The sequence below is a fragment of the Carassius auratus genome, chromosome 1 (assembly GCF_003368295.1).
Source record: "Carassius auratus strain Wakin chromosome 1, ASM336829v1, whole genome shotgun sequence".
Classification (NCBI taxonomy): Eukaryota; Metazoa; Chordata; class Actinopteri; order Cypriniformes; family Cyprinidae; genus Carassius; species Carassius auratus.
This window is the reverse complement of record NC_039243.1, coordinates 31,661,619-31,675,345: the sequence shown is the minus strand read 5'-3', so window position 1 is coordinate 31,675,345 and position 13,727 is coordinate 31,661,619. Positions and strand designations below refer to the sequence as shown.

General features: G+C 34.9%; 1 protein-coding gene across 1 annotated transcript in view; it reads right to left on the bottom strand.

The window, feature by feature from the left end:
- The window catches only part of LOC113107631 (multiple PDZ domain protein-like), a 40,028-nt gene that overhangs the window by 14,352 nt on the left and 11,949 nt on the right, over positions 1–13,727 (bottom strand). Inside the window, exons 15-27 of the mRNA XM_026270277.1 lie at positions 13,435–13,617; positions 11,263–11,412; positions 10,921–11,130; positions 9,894–9,974; positions 8,423–8,534; positions 5,617–5,815; positions 4,336–4,467; positions 4,007–4,264; positions 3,762–3,939; positions 2,198–2,296; positions 2,015–2,080; positions 1,869–1,928; positions 874–1,048 (exon numbers count right to left, since the gene is read on the bottom strand). Of these exons, the coding sequence (XP_026126062.1) occupies positions 874–1,048; positions 1,869–1,928; positions 2,015–2,080; positions 2,198–2,296; positions 3,762–3,939; positions 4,007–4,264; positions 4,336–4,467; positions 5,617–5,815; positions 8,423–8,534; positions 9,894–9,974; positions 10,921–11,130; positions 11,263–11,412; positions 13,435–13,617 (1,903 nt within the window). The remainder of the gene's footprint in view (positions 1–873; positions 1,049–1,868; positions 1,929–2,014; positions 2,081–2,197; positions 2,297–3,761; positions 3,940–4,006; positions 4,265–4,335; positions 4,468–5,616; positions 5,816–8,422; positions 8,535–9,893; positions 9,975–10,920; positions 11,131–11,262; positions 11,413–13,434; positions 13,618–13,727) is intronic.

Below are 13,727 nucleotides of genomic sequence, written 5' to 3'. Positions count from 1 at the left end.
TTCTGAAAAAGTTACGTTCAGTTTTATAAAGATTCGTTCATTATTATTGAAACAAATGTAATTCCATATATTCAGAGCTAATAATATTTTTGATCGCCTCAGCTAACGTTACAGTTTTAAAAAAATCACTTACACACTAAAAGTTGTACTTCAGTTTGCAATTAAAAAAAACTTTTTGCAAAACACTAAAGACATTAGAAAGCATGCAGCTTTTGTTTTTAATTTACTGCTTTTTTTAATGCCATGCTCATTTACTGCCTACCTACGGCCAGCGATTGTTTGTGAAAACATTATACATTATTTGTTGACTTAGAAAAAAAAAGTGTTTCAAAGATTAAATTATTTTTGCACCTATGCATTTCTTTTGAGAGTGTAAATATATCTAATTTGATATATTAACAAAATAAAATTTTCACCCTTGCATTGCTTTTACAGTCCTCTGTAAATATATTCTGAATATTCATGCAAGTCTATTATTTCAACACTCTCCGATAAAAAAAGTATAAAAGCTATTACTTGGGTGGTACCTTTACAAAAGTTCCCTTTTAGGTAGTAATATGTGCACTTTAGATACTAATATGTACTTTTAGGGTACCTTGGGGTACAAAGGTGTACCTTTTAAAAAGTGACACCTTTTGTATCTTCTTTTCTGAGATTGTAGCATTCTGATGCAGACTGATGCATTTTTAAAACGCTGAATTCGATATGTTTTCTAAGCAGTTTTCCTCACAGGAATGATTAACCGTTCCTCACACTGAAAGTGATTCTTGTTTTTAGGAGACATTCGGTCCCCGTCGTGTTGGTGCCACACACACACACACACACACACACACACACACACACACACACACACACACACACACACACACATACTCCAGTAAGAGGCCTGCTCCGGCTCGCTGTGATGCTGTGAATCCTCTTCTGGCAGCGGTGGTTTCTCTGGAAGATGCTGCACTGCATCAGTTTCTGTCTCCATGTGTTTAGATGTCAGTTTCAGGAGTGATGGAGCTACATGTGGAGGCTTCCCCAACATACAGGCTTCTGTTCGCTGCAACAGCACCATAAAAATCATTATAATATTCAATCAGTTCTCATTTTCAGCGCTCAACAGTTTGGTACAACACAGCTAAAATCTGACAATCCAAAAATACATTTCTCTTTTTATCAAATACTAACAGAGTAACGTAATTTATGTAAAGAAACATGGGAATTAAAATTAAATATTATTCACTTTTTGTCACCTCATGGATGAAAAAAATATTTTTTCTGCTATTTACACTCTTGAAACAGAAGTGTGCATAACTGTATTGAATTTTATAAGTATTTAAAATTTTTTACTTGCAGATAATATAATCTTAATTAAATAAAAAGCCACTTAAGTGTTATTTTCACATCTTTCTTAAGTGCGCTTTTTAAAAAATGCACTTTGTAATGTCTTTTACGTATATCGTTTTAATAATATTTTATGATTAGTGTTTAAAAATCTTTCTTTGTGCATATACTGTATATAAATATGTGTGTGTGTTTAATATTTAATTCTACATTTAAAGTTAATATATTTTGAATATAATAATTTGCAACCAGTATCAAGTTTCCTTAGAAATTACATTAACGTATATTATAGTGCACAAGAAATTATCAAATATCAAAAAGATGTACTGAAGTGGATCAAAAAGCACTCTACTACAGTTAATATAAATGTAAACTACATTTAATTGCATTTAACATACAAATAATTGTCAATTTCAAAGCATAATATTATCCTTAATAAGTACTTTTTAAGAGTATCCTAAAGTAGGCTAGTGTTAGAGAATATGTGTATATGTAATTCTGGATTATTATTACTATGCAAACACTCATGACATTACCTTAAAGGGGATGGGACTGAAGGGGTAGGTTGGGGAATGATTACTAGGGATTTCGGGCTCCTAAAGATGAGATCAACTTTAATGTAAGCATACACATCACATCAAAGACACTTATGATAAACACAATATCATAAGCAAGAACACACCTGATGAGTTTGAGAATTAGATTTCGATGCATCGTGATCTTCAGGGCAGTTGTCAGGAGCTGAAAGCTGGGCATTGAAAGAAAATAAATGTTTTATGTACTCATTCTAGCACTGTATATTCTAGCACTGAGTTTGTGTATTTGTGAAGTGGCTGTGTGTGTGTGTGTGTGTGTGTGAGATTACTTGAGGACTCTGCACTAGTAGTTGGAGTCTGTCTCCTGCTCTACGGATCGCCTCAACGGCTTCTTCATGAGTAAAATCACTCACATCTACACCTTGAACCTGCCAACACACATTAAAAAATCAGAGTCGCTCATTTCTTTCCATTTTTTAACCAGTTTGCCCCAGATTTTCTTGAAACTAATCTTGTTATCTAGTATATTTAGGTCTGAGGAGTGATGCATTAGCTTATTATGACCAGCAGATGGAGATCATTAATGCTCATCAACACTAACTAGACTCAGCCTCAGGCCTGCTGATGTACATTTGACACAAAAATAGCAAAATGCACCATTCAAATTTGACTATCTGTATTTTTTCTTTCTTTTTATGTTGTTATAAACCTGTATGATTAATTCCTGTGAGGCACAAAAGGAGATTTTTTTCTTCTTCAGTATAATGAGAGTAAATGAGGATTCAGACTGTCAAGCTACAAAACTGCAAATAAAGAAAAACAATTAATACAATTTACAAAAATCAAATGTTTCAACTCCTGCGCTACATAATTAGTCTTCTGATATCATGCAACTTTTGTCAACATGAAGTCTCCATTAGCATACTTTTTAAAAGAGAAATAATATGCATGCAAATTGAATGAAATGTTTTCACGAATTTAATTGCATGACAATTACAACATTTTTTTTAGTTACAATTTAAATTAAATGCAGTTTCAAAATGAATTAGATCTTTATATGTAATTTCATAATTTCTTCTATATATCATTTTAAATACGGTTTTCTATACATATATATATATATATATATATATATATATATATATAAACATCTTTATGGCTTCAAAAAGTCATCATGATTTGGAAAAATTGTGAGTTTTAATCACATTTCTTTGATCATACGATTAGTTTTTGAGGTTCATGCTATAAAATCTTTATAGCAAGTAAACTAGATATTAAATATATTGCTTTACATACTGAATTTGTGTTATGGGTATCACTTTATTTAACAGAGCCCTTGTTATATATGTACTTACTTTAGTAATAATAAAACACATTTTACATACTGGATTACATAATCAGATTCCAAAAATACGTACTTGTAATTAGAGTATATTACATTTTAAAATACTCATAATCAGATTACAGATTACTTTTGTTATGGATCACATATTATTTACAAACCATGCATCTAAAAGTAATCTGAAAAGCAGTCAGAGTACATTGCCTAAATTCAGTTTGACTATGACTAACTACAGTTTTCATCAATCAGTAACGGACTACAATTTCCAGCTCTGATTGCAAGCAGCTAACTCTAATCATAACCCTACAATAAGTAGATGTCGTTAATCTATATCACTCAGTATTTAACAGGAGATTTTCTGATCACAGTTATTTTCCACCAATGTCTGTAGACTGCTGTGTCATTATTTGACCAAGTATTTTCTACTTTTTCCCCGTTATTGTGATTTCAGACAGTGTCTAAGTGTGCATCTCTTTGCTAGAATAAGCAATAAAAAGCATGTCAGACTTTACACCAACAGTTGAAGGTTACTGTCTTATAAACACACCCACCTGAAGAATTCGGTCTCCTTCTTTCAGAGCGCTGTTGCATGCAGCTGGGCCGTCCTCTGCGATGTGTTTTATGAAGATGCCACGTCTCATTTCTCCATTGCTGAGTCGACTGCCCATGCCACGACCCCCCACCACACTGAAGCCCAGACTCGTGGCCCCGGCCCTGAATAATGTGACTCTAGGACCAAAAACACAACCATATCACCTTGAGCAATGTCTTAATGTTTTATTAGTTTATGCAATACCTTCTAGGCTGACTCCACGAGCTACGATCATTTCCGTGTGTCTCTTCATCATCTTTTACTCTCTGTCGTCTTTGTCCGTTCTCACTCCACAAGGCCGCTTCTTCATTCTTCACCTTATTGTCTCTTTCCAGTCTTTCATCGCTCTCTCTTAGTCTTACTTGGCTGTGGTTATCTGTTCTTTCTTTCTCTTCTTCAGATTGAGTCTTTCCGTTCACTCCTTTACCGTCCACTGTACTCTGTTGTTCAGAAATGCATTCTCTAACACAAAGCACACATGCATTAGGACACCATCAGAAACAAGAAAGCAGACAGACGGAAAGATTCCTTACAGAGGTTTGAAAGGCAGGTTTTGTGAGTGCTTGGGTTGGACGGTAGCTGTTCTGTGGGTTTCTATTTCCTCTTTTGATTGGCTATAGCTGGCTCTGTGCATGTCCAGGAAGGCAGCAGGTACATACGTCACGCTGGGACAGAAACACACAGAAATTAGAATATCACCTTTCTTTAGTTTTAGTTTTAACAGGCAACATTTATAAAGAATGCACGTGGTATAATAGAAAAATTTAAATAATCGGTTAACTAAGCTATGGGTCAGCATTATCTCTTTTAAAGTCATGGATGATGCGTTAAATTCATCAAAGGTAAAACATAATCTTACAAGAATTCTATTACTCGAAAAATCAGCTGTGCATCAGATAAATAAATTACAAATATTTATTATATATATAATATAACATATTTTAAATTACTATATTTTACAGTAGTATTTTTTACTGTATTTTTGATCAAATAAATGCAGTTTTTATAGCTTTTGAAAACATTAAAAAACTTACAACCCCAAATTTTAGTAACAAATAAATCTAAATAATTACTTATAAATAAATAAATATAAACAAGACTAAGTTTGTTTATTTGTTCATATATATATATATATATATATATATATCAACAAACTTATTTTGTGAAAATAGAAATAACACCGCTTGCTTGAAATATTATTATATAAATGTTCTTGCAAATGGTTATCCTGTATTTATTTGTATTAGATATAAAAACAGAAACTAGAGCTAAAGGTCAATGTTAAGATAAAGCTTGGTTAGTGTGTGTGTGTGTGTGTGTGTGTACGTGTGTGTGTGTGTGTGTGTGTGTGTGTGTGTGTGTGTGAGAGAGAGAGAGAGAGAGAGAGAGAGAGTGTGTGTGAGAGAGAGAGAGAGAGAGAGAGAGAGTGTGTGTGTGTGTGTGTGTGTGTGAGAGAGAGAGAGAGAGAGAGAGAGAGAGAGAGAGAGAGAGTGTGTGTTTGTGTGTGGTCATGTGTTTGTATCATATCAGGACACAACTCTGTATAATGACATGGGTATAACACAGGTATTACAAGGAGAGGGTGACTTATGAGGACATAACCCATGTCTCCATTTTTCAAAACACTTATAAATCATACAGAATGAGTTTTTTTGAGAAAGTAAAAATGCACAAAGTTTCCTGTGAGGGTTAGGGTTAGGTGTAGGGTTGGTATAGGGCCATAGAATATACAGTTTGTACATTATAAAAACCATTACGCCTATGGGATGAACAAACGTGTGTGTGTGTGTGAGTGTGTGTGTGTGTGTGCACACCTGAGATCAGGTCCGATCAGTGAATGTCTGCGCAGCATAGCTCTGGCCTGTGCATTGTTCAGGTTGGTGGTGGATTCTCCATTGATGGCAACAATTCCATCCCCAATCGCCAGTCTCCCGTCTTTACTGATCGACCCGCCATGAACCACAGAGCGGATTATCATGCCTGAACCATCCCTTAAGGCACTCACTGTCATTCCTACACACACACACACACACACACACACACACACACACACACACACACACACACACACACACACACACACGCATGTGTCATTCAAGTCAAGTCACCTTTATTTAAATAGTGCTTTGTGCAATACAGACTGTGTCAAAGCAACATTACAGTGTTAAACAGGAAATATAAGCGCTGATAATGCATGTGCATAGTCAGCTGAGGGAGTGTACTTAAGTATATGTATGTATGCACTGTATGTATGCACTTATTTATTTACCCAGGGTATGCACTTATTTCGTCACAAGTTGTCATGTATTTTTAATCTGACATTTTTACATCTTTGCTGTTTATTAATTGGTTTAATGTTTAAATTGTGGCAAAAAGCCTATAATAAGGGTGCATTGTCACAAATGACGACATAAAGTGTGAAAAGGTCAACATGAGTTTAATAAACAGTATTTTTTTAATAGCTTTTGTGTGGTCAAGACTCTAAAGTATGTGTCTGTACAGAAACAACTATGCACTGAATTAAAAAAAGTGTGACAACTAGCCCCAGGCTCTCCCAACAGTGAATATTTTATTAGTATTTATTTATATGAAGCCATTTTTATTTAATCAAGTTCATCATAGCTAACAAAAGTGTGTATTATAGTGTGTGTGTGAATAGATTGACAGAGCAAGTTTAACCACATCATACATTTCTACAAATGGAATGTCATCATTCGCTAACTCTCATAAATACGCCGTGAATCCGTCTTACCGAATCAAACTCTTTTAGTCAAAGCTAATTATCTCTAAGTAACAATGAAAGTGTCAGCGCACCGTGTAGAGGGTCTTAAAACACCTCACTCACCTTCATGGCGTATTAAATGCTGGCTTTGACTCAGTGTTGTATTAAAATCACAGCGTGTGCCTTCAAACGATTCATTTTACGAGTATTACATTGAGCTAATGAGCTTCAAACAGTGCTGCTGACTTCATTGTGGCTGTAAAGTGACTGGTTGGCTTTGTACTATTTTTAAGCTGCTAGAAATCAAAATTGCTCTCAATTTGGAAAAAAAACCCATGCAACCTGTATTAAATCTAACATGCAGCTGATTTATTAATTATTATGAGCCCATGCAAAGAGAAAACACATGCAACATGAACACACAAGCGAGGAAACACACCAAACACGGAGACAACACTATGGTCGTAAAGAATTTGAGATTCATTGATTTTAAAGCTTTTATTTTTAATTTGAACATCATATTTCAGTCAAATTACAGTACAATCATAGTGCGCTAATTACAGAAGTGCACGTTTGACCATATAAAGCACAGACAGAGATGACACAAAAGACACACAACACATCACGATTTATAATCTCTATTCCATCAGCCAACATAAATAACTGACTATAACGTAAAAAAAAAAAAATCAAGGTGAAATGAGATGCTGGAACTCATCAATTAAATAACACTCATGTCGAGCTTTGTGTCAAATTAGACAGTCATTGGAATAAATACTTGATCAAAAGGAAAGATAAAGTGAAAGATCACGCTTCGATGGGAACCATGACTTCTATATTCTTCACTGAGCTTTATGACTTTGCCCATGTGATGGTGTAGATGCATAAATACACTACAGGGCTCAACTGTGTTCTGTATTCTGTGATGCATTCAACATTATTCCTGCCAATTTAGCTGAAATGCATCAACAGCGTAAAGCTCTTTTGTTAAAATCTGTGAAAGTCTTTAGATACACCAGTCAGAATGTGTTGATGATTTCATTTAAATCATTTTATGTCATCATTTTTAATCGTGTTTATGAATTTATAGTTGTAATGGCATGCTTGTAAAATTTCCATTTCATTTTCTTTCTTTGAGAATGTATCGTAAAATGCAATTTATTTCTGTGATGCACAGCTGTATTTTCAGCACCATTCCTCCAGTCTTCAGTGTCACATGATCTTCAGAAATCATTCTAAGATAATTATTTACATTTCTTACATTTCTGATTATTATCAATGTTGAAAACAGTTGTGCTGTGATACATTTTATTTTTCAGGATTCACCGATGAACAGAAAGTTCAAAAGAACAGCGTTTATTTGAAAAAGGAATCTTTTGTAAAATTATAAATGACTTTCCCGTCACTTTTGATCAATTTAATGCATCCTATTTATTTATTATAAAGGAAATTAATGCATGAAATATTGGAAATACAGTAAAATAAAAAGTGTAGGGCAAGTTCAAATCAGCTGAAAAAAATGTAATACATAAATGCATAGTTGAGCCCTGCAATGCATCATATACAGTATAGCTTGACTTGAGAGAGAGAGAGAGAAATCTAAGAAATCTTTAAAAAACAACAACATACATACAAACTAAAGTACATGCAAACAAATAAAAAAAATTCAAATAAATCATATGCTAATACAAACCGTTAGATCCCTATGTAATATATTGCATGTGTACTTTCATCTAGGAAGGTTTGTGAGGTGTGTTAGAGATCTCAAACAAACCCATTCAACATCTATACACACACAGCATGTTACAGGTCTCTCACAGAGTCCAGCTCTTCGTGAAACAAACTGAGGATCAGTAAGAAGACAGACAGGAAGAATGTAAAGAACAGGGTTAACATACCCAGACTGGAGTTTCCCCTGACTATAGTAATGCTTCTCTCATAGCCGCTTGAAGGGATGGAGACGTGTTTAGCGTCAGTCTCCATCCTGCTGTTCTGAGAGAGGGAATTTGTCTAGAACACAAACAGATAAAGAGACTTTATTCAGTGAAATGGCCTATTTTCTGTGCATATGTGCTGCTAAGAGCCCTTTTAAACATCTGTCCTGCAGCGGTGCTTTATTTCCAGTGCTGAGAGTGTTTATTCAGCTCTCGAGAAACATCCCGGGCGACTCGGTGCCAGTCAATGTGGGACTGAATGACATGCACAATCCTCTGATGAGCAATGTCTTGCACTTTTTATTTTTATTTTTTTTAAGTTGTCAACAATTCCTCCAAATCCTCAACCAGTGTATTTTATCCAGAACATAAACAGGGTCCGAAATAATTAAATGGCAAAATGTAAGTAAAATGCATTTGGTAATTAAGAAACATTACAATTAGGCAAGTATTTCAGCATTTAAATACAAGCATCCTTTACTAACTAGGAATGCATTTACTTAATCAAATACATTAAGAATAGCTATTATTGCTTAAAAACATAAAAATGTTGAAAAATTAAAAATGTTGCAACATTATAAACATTTTAACCGTAACTTTTGATTCAACATTAATGCACACTTGCAGATTAAGGTATAAAATCCAAAAATCATTAGTTAAAGAATTTATATTTTTCAGCGTTAATGTTAATGAAGGTCTGTAAATACATTGTTGTTCATTTTAAATTCAAGTTTGTTCATTAAACATTAATCTATAACTTGAAATGTTAAAAATGTATTAGAAATGAACATTAAACCAAAAAGCATTGTCATGTTAGCTTTTGTATTTCCAAGAATACTGAAAGTTTATAATAATGACTTTTTGGTTAGCATTTTATCCCCCAGATCTCTAACAAATAGAATGACCTGCACTAATATGCAAGAAAAAAGGCAGCTGAATTATCCCATTTTTAAGGGAAAAAAATGATTTTGTAAAAAAAAAAAATACAGCAAAATAAATGATATACTACAAACAATTTGTTCACCATAAAAAAGTTAAAAGCAATCAATGACAATGCTCAAATGTGTTCTCGACGAGCCAATGAAGCGGACGAGTCCTGAACACACTTACGGTCTGGAGTAAACCAAAACCCTTGTGTGAATAAGAGATGATGTCACACAAATATCCTTCCCAGTTAAACCCTGACAGCTAGAATGACCACGCTAAATTAGGTCAGTGGAAAAAAAACACTTTCTCTTCGGCCTACTAACTGCTTGAGTAAAACAACCATCGTTTGCAAAATCAGCTGCTGCAGGACACTTCAAAATTACATCATGAAGCAGGAAATTTAGACTGAGTTTATGCATGCAAAACAAATGTCAAGAGTCCTTGAAAAGCAGTGGTTTCATGTAGCTCAGATGCTCACATTAGTATTATAGCAGCTAAAGCAATATACCTGCAAAGTGCTGTGCTGGTTGTAATGTTCGGAGTAAACGCTGACAGTTACATCATCTTCTGCGTCCTGAGTCTCATTCTCCTGTCAATGACAAAGCTGTATTAAATCTCCGACTCAAAACTCCTCTCTCACTCGATGGACACTTAACTTCACAGTGAGGTTCCCAGGACCAGCTAACGAGCATTTCAGAGACACATAAACACAAACCCACCACTTGTTTTAGGAGGCTGGTGTTAGAATTCAAGAGACATTAATTATTGAAAGACTCCAGTAACCAGAGACTCACGAGCCACAGTTACTGAGACCCAGTTCTAGACTACGGTAATAACAACAGAGCTCAGGCCAGAAACACTCAAGTGACTTGGAAAATATAAAAGATGACAGAGGCAATGCAATGACATCTCAGTCTAAGCAACAAAAGCAACCATAACACAGTGTAAATGCAACTTGAAAACAGTGAAAAATGCATGAAGTAATTATTAATGCCCCAGTGCATGATGGGTACACCAGTATCAGAAAGATGAGTAGGTTTTGCTTAACTGTATAATTAAAAGAATCAATAGAATTCTTAGACATTACATTTGTTTTTCTGAAGTATTTACTTAATCACAGAATCATTTATATCAATGTATTTAAAAAAAAATAAAAACTGTAATATATTTCTTTGTATTGATGGATTTGTATGTAATTTGTCTTGGTGAAAGGCTTTCAAAAAATGACAAAATACATGATATGGATATGGTAGAATGTTTCCAAGAATAATGAAACCCCTTTGACATTAAAGTGCCAGTAGTTTGAGGAGCTGTAGTTTAATATACTTAAGCATTCAACACAGCCATTGCTCACAGATAGTTGATATAAATGCATGCTTATCATACTGCAAATTATACATGTCAAAGTGGTGCACATTGAATTCTCTTCCTTAACATTGCATGATGACTCTGCATGATGCATGATGATTCTAGATCTCTCCCACACTGCTCAAGATCGTTGCTCTTGAGAATGGAGCTGATTGTGAGAAATTTACCGTTAAGGGTTTGGTGACTCCGATGCGTACGATTCCCAAAGCAGTGCTCTTCAGGACGCGGACGGCCTGATCCAGACTCGCGTGGCTCAAGTCAGTCCCGTTCACGAACATCAACCGGTCGCCTGGCAGCAAGCGGCCATCTCTTTCTGCCAAACCGCCTGCTACAAGAGAGCGGATCACGATCACAGTATGCCCTGGGTTCATGGGGTCCTGAGAGAGTTTCAGCAAGTCACAGCGCAAGAGAGACAGAGAAGAGTAGACATTAATTAGGAGAGATTGCTGCAATGTCCCCAAACCAAGTCATGTGGAGCTAATAGTACTGGTGAATAGACACACAGATACCTGATAGTCTAGTATGCTGAATCCCAGACCAGAATCGCCTTTCTGCAGCTCGTAAACTTGAATCTGGCTCTCCCACATGGCCTGATGGGAAAGCAAAGGAGCCTCTGTCCTCCATTCTTCCTCTCTACATGCAGACGAGTTTAGCTCGGCCTGTGAGAAAAAGTGGAAAAAGGCAGTATTATTTTGCAGAAAAAAAATGAGTGGACTCATGTTAACTAATTTTAAAAAGGACAAAAGCATTAGCAATCATTCATTTTGTGTGCTTCAATTTATGACGTTAAAGGGACAATAAGTAACTTTTTAGGTATTTTATTATCTAAAATCAATATTTTTATTCATAAATATGCCCTCAATGGTGTACAAATACCTATGCCAATGTTTAAACTAATCCTCGTAAATGAAGAATTTATTATCTTTATATACATGGGACAGGTAGGTCGACGGAGGCTTCCATGTAGTTCCGCCATCTTGCAGAACTATAATAGCAGAGAGGGACAAAAAGTACTAAGCCAACGCGTTTCCACAGCGCGTTTTCGGTCAGAGCCAGAAACGCAGGTGCAGAGCAGTGAGAGGCGCTTGAAACTGCACCGGCAAGTTTAAAAGTCTGGATTGCATTCTTATTATGGACCATACATATGCCGCGCCACAGTAGAAGAAAACATAGTCGCCAAAACAGTCAAAAATAGAACGTAAAAGGAAATGTGACCGTAGATTACAGAAAACAAGAGTTAATGTCGGGGAAGCTTTTTCTAGGTGGAAAGAGCTAATGCTTGATAAAGATTTCAAAAGAGACGCAGAAGTGGCTAGTTTTCTTCTCGACAGGTAAGTCAGTGTTACAGTCTATATTATAATATTTTTTTTATATCTAACAATGCACATTATTCAGAAAATATAACGAATAAATTAGACATAACTACTAATTACAATATTTCATGTTTTCCACAGTCAGTAATTCATACTGTAACATTCGTTTGTTAGTTGTCATGTTGCTGTTTGTTTGAAATAACACACCTGAAGGAAAACTCGACGAAGTGCTATTAGAAGACATCCTGTCAAAGCTTTTTGGTACATATCGCCTACCGTAGATGCAACGCGCATTTGAAAAAGCGAGGCGCTGGAGAGCAAAATTAGTTTGAATGCAAAATACAATTTCACCACTAGATGGGAGTAATTCCTACTTAGTGTCCCTTTAATTGGGAATTCTTTATTATGATTCAGTTCTATTTTATGCTACTTCTACACTTTTTTTTTCCATTTTTTGGAGCTTGATTCTATTCTTTGTGTAATTGCTAATTAAAGATTAGCAAAAGTACATTTTACAAGAAAAAGAGGGGTTTTGAGTTTGAAACTAAATGTGGGTGAGTAAATATTTTTGTTAAAAAAGAAGTCCAGTTTGGCAAAAAAAAAAAAAAAACATTAAAACACTTTATATTTTCTAACTAAATCTACTATTTTCGGATCCGTAGTTGCATGATAATTGTAATTGATTGCAAATAAAAAATTATTCTAATTTGAATTTATATTAAATGCAGTCAACTGAACTCTAGAGTAATTATTGCTACTTTTAAGTAGGACTTACATACTTTCATAGCCTGAAATATGATTAAAGTGTACTGCCAAATAGGAAGCACATATTCACTATGAACTAAGAGTTTTCCCTCAGTAAACTCATGCTTATCAGTAGTTAGTTGTTAAGTTTAGGTATGTGCTTGTATTAAAGGTCATGCAGAATAAGGCATTAATATGCGCATAATAAGTATATGCATGCTAATAATCTACAAGTTAATAGTGAGAATTTGTCCCTAGAATAAAAAAGTAGCCTAAATAAATACACTTTAATGTAATTTCTATTGAAGCTTGTATGTCATTTATTTAAATATATTTGTAATTACACATTAAGGTCCAATTTAGTACATATTACATGTGCTTTAGTGTGTTAGTCAATAAGTGTACTTCTTATTGTATACTTCAATAAGTGTTTAAAGTAATAAGTGTACGGTCAATGAGCGGTCAATTTGACTTTATTACAAAGTGTACTTTTTAAAAGTGTGTTAAGAAACATTATAATGAAAGAATATTCCCTTTAAGTACACTTCCCTTGAATACACTTCTATCATCTTTTAAACTTTAGTTTTATTTGTAATGCTGCATAGATAGACACAGACAGGAAACCTTTTCATTAAATTCTGCTAGTAGCTTCTTGAGGTTGAGTTGTACATCATCATCATCATCATCTTCATCACTGGCTGTGGGTGGGATGAGACGACTGCAAACCACACAAACATTCACAGGAAGTTCCTTCAGCAAGCTCACAACTTCCTTGTGTGTCTCACCAATCAGAGAGAAGCCGTTCACCTACAAACAGAAAACACATCAACTCGCCTGCTCTGCCGAAACCATCCTCTAGGCTTTTCTCCTGACAGGAAGGACTGTTTTTAAACAGCTGTCGTGATTGATATTCATGT